This window comes from Sprattus sprattus, assembly GCF_963457725.1.
Source record: "Sprattus sprattus genome assembly, chromosome: 2".
NCBI classification, from domain to species: domain Eukaryota; kingdom Metazoa; phylum Chordata; class Actinopteri; order Clupeiformes; family Clupeidae; genus Sprattus; species Sprattus sprattus.
Window position 1 is genome coordinate 20158044 of NC_137921.1, and position 9778 is coordinate 20167821.

A 9778-nucleotide genomic window follows, 5' to 3' on the forward strand; every position below is an offset into this window, starting at 1 on the left:
TTTTGAGGGAAGGACTTTTAAGTAGCCCAGGTACCGCCCCTTGTGGCAGGTGCCTCTTTTTTTCGGGGTAAACAACTTCTGCTTCCAAGGGGCCCACCGGAGCTTACCCTACGCGACCACAGGAGCCGGGATCGAGTGTCATAATGTCAGATTTATTCTGGCATTTGCGCCGAATGGGCCGGGCTGTCGTCACTCCCACACCGGGTTATAATTACTATCAGACAAAGTGTTTATAGAGCTATTCCTGGTTCTATATCGCTCCGGGTACCGCCGCTGCTGCTCCGTTGTTGCTATTCCTCTTTGGGAGGACGGCAGATTTGTATCTTGTGACCTCTGCCGACTAGTTCTTGGCATATGGCAGCGCCCTTCCTAGCAGAACCTTTGCATCTCACAACGCGTGCATAATGTTTTATTTCGGAGAAGCTTTCCAGAGAATGCACGCATGTCGAACTGCCAAGCTGTCTTCAAAATGTAATGGGTTAGTTCTATCACCAGCTTTAGCGTTTATTTATTTTGACACTTGTCATCACTGCGCAATGTGCCCGTGCGTCATTTGACCCTCGCGAACAGTGACCCAAATAACTGACCAACCGCGCTGAGGACAGAGCGACTGAAGAAAAACAAGGATGTTCAAACAGCCTCCATCCTCACCCCAAAAACGGCCATGCGTCAGTGACGCAAAAAAACAAATCTGGAATTTCGACGTAAACGCAATTGGAACCCTCTCCTGTATCAATCACTACGGTAAATGTGGTGGGACTGGGAGTACCAAGAGGGAGGACTTGAGTATCTAATATCTAAGGAAAATCCTGGAGCCAAGACCAAGACATACTAAAATATTTTCTTCAGGCCTACATAGCAACTGAGTAGATGATTCAATGACACTGGAATGAGAGTATGCATAAGCATAACCACCCACAGTGCATCAACGACACCAGTACGACACTGGTCAGTAGATGCTTTCAGTGATCTCCAGAGTTTTTAAGACACTGAAGAGGTTGCCACAAGCCAAGTAGAACCAGACACAAATTCACTGAAATTCACTTGAGTGGGGAGCCACAGACAGGCAAAGCCAAGCTAGGTTACCACAATTCCTGAATACAGTGAGGGACAGTGGTGTGTCCATATCTGACCACTTGCCATCCAACCTGCCATCGACCTGCCACTTGTCATCTAACAAAAATGACCTGAGTACATAAACATGGACTGTCTCCATAATCACACAGCGGGACTAATCACTGTATCTCCAGCAGCAACACCAGCTGTATAGCAGCCAGTAAGGTGAAGGAGAGGAGACCTCACGTGTTACCCAACGAGGCCAGATCATAGAGCCACCTGTCCCCACTTACCAAGGTTAGCAACTTGACTTAGTATCTGTCACATACATACTTCAGAGCATATTTGATAATTGCTTAAACAGCGCCCTAATACCCTTGCCTAAAGTGCTACTAATATCCTATTGAGGAATGTTAGTGAGTCACAGGTGTCAGTGTATGCCAGTTTAGTTCCTGGATACTCACCTTTTACTGTCAAAACAGACTGGGGGTATGGGCAGAGCTCACTGGCCAGCTTGAATTCTGGGAAATGTAGTCTGGAACTGTGATGAATGAGTAAAGCCTGGGGATGGGTCTTCTGTACTTGTTTGACCATGACAGTTTTAAAACAAAAACAAAACAATAATAATAACAGTAACGAATGAAATGTTTGGCAATGCAAAATAAAAAACAGAGTGAGTTCTCTAAGACTAGAGAACAAAGAAGAGGGTGAAGAGGAAGACGAGTTTGAAGACGGTAGCATAGGAGAGAGATGAGAAGAGCACTAGCATCAGGATGAGCAAAATAATGGGCTGAAACATCTGCTGAAAGACAAGAAGAAAAGGAACAGCAAGAGGAGAGGGAGGGAGAGAGAGAGAGAGACAGGGTAAGAAGGAGAAGAGAGGAGAAGGTATCAGTGCGACAAAGTGACAGGTTAAGACTTACAAAACAGGCTGATTTGAAACTTATATTCAATTTCATACTCTCTCACACACATCTGAAGACACACACATACACTCACACTCACACACACTTACACAAGGAAATAAAACATACAACTGAATGCAGATTATTGACATGGTGACTGATCTACACAAACTGTAGATGCAGATAAACATTCATAATTTCAGACACATACACAAACAGCCTTGCACACACAAACAGACTCACACACATGTAGACATACACACATACTCTCAAATGCTCACACATGTACACACACACAAGTGCCACTCTAATAAACACACACATACACACGTAGCACATAGATAGACGCGTACACACACTCACAGACGTTTCCTCGAGGTCACGGCCTTGTCCCCTGGGCACCTCCAGGCGCTGGATGAAGCCCTGCAGATCTCTCCGGAAGCCCTTCATTTGGCCGTTAATGCGCTGCAGAAGCTCCTGCTCCCGCCCGCTCCCTCTCCCCGCCTCGTCTGCCTCCGCCTGGGCCTGAGCCTGGGCCTGGGCCTGGGCCTGGGCCTGGGCCTGGGCCTGGGCCTGGGCCTGCACCATCAGGTTGCCGTTGGTGATAGCTGACGCACCGTGGGCGTCGGTTATGATGGCGCTGGTGTCGCTGATGAGCCGCTCAATGGTGCCGCCCAGACGCTCTGCCTCCTGACGGATGTCGACCATCTGCTGGCATCCAATAAGCTGCTGCCGACTGCGGCCCATCAGGGGGCGGGACTCGGCCAGGTGGGACCAGGAAGTGCCCTGTACCTCATCTGGGTCGCTCTCCCCGCCCACTGGCCCCTCCCGTTGGCGTGACGACGGGTGCTCGCCGGCGCCTTCGCTGGGCGTGGGGCTGTCCCGCGAGGTTCCCACGGAGAGGTCGGAGGTCGTGGTCAGAGGGTCACTCATGAGCCGGCGTTTCTCGGTCTGCAGCTGCAGCACCTTCCCGGCCAGCGTGTTCACCTGCCGGCGCGCCGCACGCAGCTCCTCCTGCACACACTCCACCCCGGCACCAGACCCCGCGCCCACCCCGCCCCCATCCCTGCAGCGCAACGTCTGAATCTCGGCCGTCATTCGCTCGTTTCTCTCCTCTGCCTCTGATAGGTTCCTCCGCAGAAGCTCCGCCTCCTCCTCCAGCAGCAGCAGCTGTTCCCTGAGCATTGATAGGCCGGGCCCCTGCTGCTTACCCAGCCCAGCCCCACCCCCTCCCCCTAACTCTTCTCCCCGTAGGTCACTAAGCTCCGCCCTCAGGCCACGATTCTCCACCTCCAACTCCACTATCTTCCTGCTTAGGGCGTCGGCTTCCTCCTCCACCAAGCGCAGCCTGAGCCTCAGCTCTGCCTCTCGACTGCTCGGGGGCCCGGCCGCCTCCCCTTTCGGGTGGAGCGGGGTGTGGGGGGGGTTGGGCAGGGGCAGTTCCCCGTAGAGTGTGCGGTACTGGTGGAGCTGCTGCTCAGTCGCCTCACGCTCCTTCTCCACGCTCACCATCCTCTTCCTCAGAAGCTCGCCCTCCTCGTTCAGGAAGGACAGCTGGCAGCGCAGGTCATCTCTGTCATCGTCCTGGCAACAGTTCAAACAGACATATCATACTGACCAATAAACAATAAACAGCGTACCCTGCATAACTAAGGAGGTAATGGGAAAGGTTATATAACCTCCAGATGTTTTATTCTGATTCATGTTGACGCGATTGCATTTACATTGTATCGCCTTCAGTAAGCCATGAATCCAAGATATTAGATTTCCTACCGAAATACTGAATACTGGTCAAATTCCATGCAACAACAAGAAGCATTACATATTTAAGCATGATATTTGGACATTCACTAGTATTCTGCATAGAAATGTCACTGTTCCTAGCACTGCTATTGATAATTATTGGGTCTTAAATCTGCTCAGACTTTACAGACTGTATGTGACTATGGAGCTGGGCAACAGCACCACCCTTATGATATGAGTCACCAAACCTGCTGGAGAAAAGCATCTCCAAACATGAAACCTATGAGTGATTAAGTGTAAAGTCAACAACACTGCCACCTAGTGGCTCAGATCTGCAACAAACTGAAAAAAAAAAAAAAAACAAAGCGGTCTGCCTATCCATTATAATTATAATCAGAAATGGGTGATTTAAACCAGGGATCAGTTAAACCTCTTTCTCTAACAGGTCATGAAAACACCACTAGGCTTATAAGCTCAGATCTCAATTGTATGAATTGGCACTAGAACCGTGATTACTGATAATGTTGTAAGTGAGAGCATTTGTGTGCTTGGGAGTATGTCAAAAAAATGTGCGCTAAAAATGTCAGATATCCATGGTATAAGCCTAGATGTGATTATTGATCATGTTGTGGGGTTGTTTGTGGGCACTGGGGTAAATGCATCACTCCCTTCATAAGCATTGCCAAGATGTTCATTGAGTAATGTAGTACATGCAGCTTTGAACAAATGCCGGAGACTACACTGACAATTTCAGACAGTTATCTTCATATCCTCCGCACTCCCTGTGCACATACTGCCTGTGGTCACTGCAGTGACATGTAAAAGCCACCTGATGTATGTATTCCTCATGTGTAGTATAATGATAATGACAGGCGTGAATGACGGGTACCTCAGTAGGTGTGGTTCTCCTCTCAGACTTCTGGGTGTCTTTGCTACCTCTTCTCTTCTGTGGCTAGGGCAGAAAAGAAATGCTTTACATTCATCAAATGCTTTCATCAAAAGAGACGCACTACAGACCAAGGCATGCTTTTAGTTGTGCGTTCCCTAATATTCGTCATTTATCATATTTTTCAGTGTATCAATCTCATCGCAGCGGCCACTACGCGTAGTGACTGAAAATTAGATTTCTCTTGGTAGTATCTTTATGACTGAGCTAGCATTTATCTCAGTGTTACAGAACAGGATTTTCCTCATGGTTATATTAAGGTTAACTCATCCATGAGGTAGAAATGGTGTCTCCACTGACGCCACCATTCAAATTCCCACTGCTGCAGTTCTGTCTCCTGGTCTGATTCAACCAGTTGCTAAATCTCGGGGTTATTAGTCAGGCAATTAGTATCAGCACAACAGCAATGGTAAAACTTGTGTTGTTAATGTAATGCTGAATAAGTTTCATAATGTCAGTGTAATGAGAACTTTAAAGGTAGAGTCCTAGATTATAATCCATTACACGTTTTTGTCAAATTCAGCAAAATCCTCCTCACGTTCCTAGCTGTCCAGCCTGTGTGTGCACACTAAAAAAAAACCTTCACACCAGGACACCAAACTAAGTGGCTTGAACAGAGCCATACAATATTCCAGCCAACCAAACCACTGCTTCAGGCGCGGAGAGGGGAGGTGTGTAATGTGAGCTTTAATATCAACAACCTTTTGCTAGAATCGAGGACTGCGCAGTTAAATGTTGTCACACAAGTGGTCTCTCACCCCTTTGGATTTGTCCACTTCGTTCTGCAGGGCCTGTTTGGTCACTTCCAGCGCTATGAGTTTCTCTCTCAGTGTGTCGTTCTCCTCTTCCGTCTTAGTGCGCTTCTCCTCCACCTTCTCCAGTTCATGATGCAACCTCACAGACACATCCTTTGCCACCTGTCACAGAAAAGCAGTGTTATACATCAAGATATACTACGCTAATGTATGAAACTATCTACTAGATATACTAAACTATACTATACTATACCATACAATCCACTAGATACACCTTACAAACACATCTTTTGTCACCTGTCACAGAAAGCAGTCTTATGCTCTGTTTTATACATCAAGATATACTTAGCTAATGTATGAAACTATCTACAAGATATACTAAACTATACTATACTATACCATACAATCCACTAGATACACCTCACAGACACATCCATTTTTACCTGCCACATAAAAGCAGTCTTATACTCAGTTTTATAAATGAGGATATACTATCTCCATGTATAAAACTATCTACTATGTATACTTTACTATACTATCTACCAGATATACCTCACGGACACATCCTTTGCCACCTGTCACACACAAAGAACATCCTTATAGTCCACACCCTGAAGAAGGCGCAAGCTGACACGTTGGTGTCATTAGACTAATAAATAAAGGCTTTTCAATTATTTACAACACTTCGAGAGCCTACACTTGGCTCTTTACACCTAACTGTTTTTCTCTCATTCTCAAACTCAGTCTTATACATAACTACACACACAGTGTCCTCTCTCTCTCACACACACACTCAAACACAAACACACTCAAACACACACACACTCACACACTTATGCACACACACAAACACAGACACACACATATGCACAAACACACAAACACAGACACACACATATGCACACACAAACACACACACACACATATGCACTCACACACACACACACACACACACACACACACACACACAAACACACACTCGAATACATATGCACACACACAAACATATGCACACACACACACACACACACACACACACACACACACACACACACACACACACACACACACACACACACACACACACACACACACACACTCACATACATATGCACACACACAAACACACGTGGCTCCTGCTTTACATGAAAACATCAGGGATAAAGATGATAAAGGCTTGTTTTAATAATTCCTTCTCTACTTGGTTGTGAGCTAGAACGTGCAGTTCTGCTGTCTTCAGTTGTGACTAAAAAAGACCTGGGGCTGTGTGTGTGTGAGAGGGGGGGTTGGCCTGGTTGGGAGAAATCAGGGGTGATTGCATTTCTCTGCACAGTATCAGGATGATTGTTGAGATCTCTCATCATAGCATAGGATCTCAGGTTCTACAAGGTCACTACCTATTTCAACAGATTTTTGATCTCTCTCTTTATCTCTATCTCTCTCTCTCTATCTCCCCCCCCCCCCCCTCTCTCTCTCTCTCTCTCTTTCTCTCTCAAGTCTCCCTCACCCATACAGGCACAATCTCTCTCTCTCTCTCACTCACTCACATGCACACACACTATTCTCACAAAGAAAAACATGCTCATGCATTCTGAAACACCTACATAGACATGATAATCAAATCGATTAGTGTGCACACTCATGAACGAGATAAGAAAGATGTATGCCTCTAAAACACAAAAGACAAGACACTCCCCACAGTAAACACAGACACGCACGCGCGCCTTTGCGCGTGCCCACATATGCACACCCATCCACGCATTCATACAGACACACTGGCTGGGGGCAAACCTTCAGATCCTGCTCCAGATTCCGAAGCACCTCGTCGTCCACCTCTCCGCCTTGTACAAATCGTGCCCGTTTCCGCTCGGCCTTTCGAAGCCGGTACTGCAGGATTCGACAGCTCTTGTTTGCTCTCTCGAGCTCTCTCCGCATTTCCTGCAGCTGGTGTGTGTCCTCCTCATAGAACGTATCGCGCATCTCATCCATTTCCGCCCGCATCTCCTCGATCTCACACTGTAACCATAAGCATATACAACCACAATCGCAGAAATACCGGCTTTAACCATCATATACGCTGGTAGTTGTGAATTGAAAACGACTTTAAACGACAGAGTTTCCCAATTCGTAGCCTACCTTAAGGTCCTCATTTTCATCCTCCAGTCTCTCGATCTCATCACGAAGGGCCCTCTCCTGCTCAGTTCCGGGTTCGGCATTCGAGTCCTCCACGGCCGGTTCCGGTGATGTGTTCGTTTGCATTTTTCTGCTTCTCTTGAGTCTTGTGCTTATGCTCAGGAGTTCCGTTTGGGTACACACTCCGTTTCCCCCACACAAGCTTGCACTACAGCCCGCTGGTACCTTTTCCTCCTCTTCGTCGCCGATTCCCAGTCCTGTTCCCCTCAAGACACAGCTCGATCCGTCAGGTTTCCTGGCGATCCGCTGCTCAGACCCTCTAAGACAGGGCAGACGGAGGAATCGGCGAGAATCCGGGGGATGGTCGATTCTTTCCTCGGTTTCCAAAACCGACTCGGCCCTGGGCGGTTCAGTCTTATTCGTTTCAGCACCATCCGGCTGAACAGCTACCGGAGCGGTGTCCGCCCTTCCGCGATTAATTGCACTATGTACACTATGAAGAAGCACTATGTGTTTTTTTGCTCCGAGTTTGCCTGCAATAATCGCAGCGCGACCGCTTTTGGATCTGGCAGCGGTTTTATCGGCACCGTCTCCCCGGCGAGTCAGTGGTGAGGCGAGCAGATGTCTCGTCCCCGCATGGCTCTCTCTCGGTGAGGGATCAGCAGCGCCGCTAGCGGCCGTATTCATCACGTCACGTCTGCTCACGCCTCGCTGGCGTCGGTCGCTGTCCGACAGAGGAATCTGATAAGCGACACCAGGGGTCTTTAAAAGTTTAGTCTTTAATTCACACCTGCAAAATGTTTATCTGAACGATCTAACTGCGGATGTGAATATTAAGGCCTACTAATACCAACATTCGGGATAGCTGGTCTTTTTTTCCTTGCATGTATCTACGTGCAGCCGTGTTTCAAGGGTGAAGTGTCTGGATTAACGCAACGAGGATCTAATACCCTCAAACACCTTAAACAAACTTCTTCAGGCTCAATCCTCACATATCCTATCACATGTTAAGCTTATCTCAACTGCATTTGAGGTTGGTAAATCTGTGCAGTTAAAAATATCATCTTACAGAACTTTTGTGTAGGTAGGTGCAATTCATTTCATGTTGTAAACTATTATGTAAATAAACCCGTGTAATTCTAGTGTATTCTAGAATAGACTGCCAGTGAACTTTTGAACGATTTGGTCTTAATAATACAAACATAGAACCATTCTTACCCGTCACACCACTGGATGTTTGACTTCTGTCAGGAAAAATAGTCAAGAAGCTGACGCGCCGTACCAGGCGCCACAGGCGTTGTAAAGAAGATATGTCAAATATTCATGAGGTGATGTCACAGCCATCCAGGAAGTCAACAATCCCTTTATTCACGTCGAGGGCGACGTTCTTGTGTTTACTAATGCGTTTCTGCCAGGACAAAATATAGGTAAATCTTATATATACAACAAAACAAAATAGCCAGTGGAAAAAGAACACTCAATCCCTACAGATCATAAGATATCATCATGTAACATTTAAATAGTTGATTGTGTTGTAAAACAAAACCAGTGGCTCCTGAACATGAAAATATGTATAATTTAAGATTGAAAGCATACTGTGTATAACGTGTCTTTAATATAGGCCTACATTTCTTACTTAAATTGAACTGTTTATGTTATGTTTAGAGTGAAGAATATGGCATTGTGAACAGTATGACTATAGTGTGAACAGTACTGCAAGTCAACACTAGAGTGTGCTAAAGACTGTTGGGATCTGTCCAACAATAGGCCCACAGACCCCTGGTATACAGTATGCAACCCAGTCCAAGGAACGACGAAACAACATACAAAAAAAACCATAAAGACTGAAATACGCAAAATCAGTTTCTAATGGCATACGATTTTTGAGGGGGAAAAAAAGATGTTTATTGATTTCATATTACAATGCAATAGGATAAACTCTTTTTACAGGCTGAACTGCTTTATTGATGACCAGGTTATATGTAGTCCTGATTTTTGAGAGATGTGATGTGAGAGAAAGTTACAAAAACCCTCCAGGGGATCAGATATCTGGTCTTGCCAAACTGACAGACGGCCTTGAGGTGAATGTGTTGAAGATGACTACTGTTATTGTCTGTATTTGTATGGGAGTTGGGTGTGTATATGTGTATGTGTAAGTGTATTAGTGTCTTCTACAATGATAGTGAGTGACCAAAATGTCACATATCTGTGTTTGTAACTGTGTGTATTTAACTGTGTTC

At 46.2% G+C, this 9778-nt stretch overlaps 2 protein-coding genes across 2 annotated transcripts in view; both read right to left on the reverse strand.

Moving 5' to 3' along the window:
* Positions 1-1744: 1744 nt before the first annotated feature.
* LOC308381384 (microtubule cross-linking factor 3-like) lies at positions 1745-7664 on the reverse strand (the record flags this gene model as incomplete). The annotated part of the gene is made up of 7 exons (XM_080858945.1): positions 1745-1858; positions 2325-2486; positions 2547-3545; positions 4594-4656; positions 5409-5567; positions 7197-7421; positions 7542-7664. The coding sequence occupies 7 exons, from the start codon at positions 7662-7664 to the stop codon at positions 1745-1747; spliced, it is 1845 nt and encodes a 614-aa protein (XP_080715071.1).
* A 1195-nt stretch (positions 7665-8859) lies between these two features.
* Positions 8860-9778, reverse strand: part of paplnb (papilin b, proteoglycan-like sulfated glycoprotein) — a gene marked incomplete at both ends in the record, with an annotated part of 9195 nt that continues 8276 nt past the window's right edge. The window contains one exon of the mRNA XM_080858955.1: positions 8860-8946. Within this exon, the coding sequence (XP_080715081.1) occupies positions 8860-8946 (87 nt within the window). The remainder of the gene's footprint in view (positions 8947-9778) is intronic.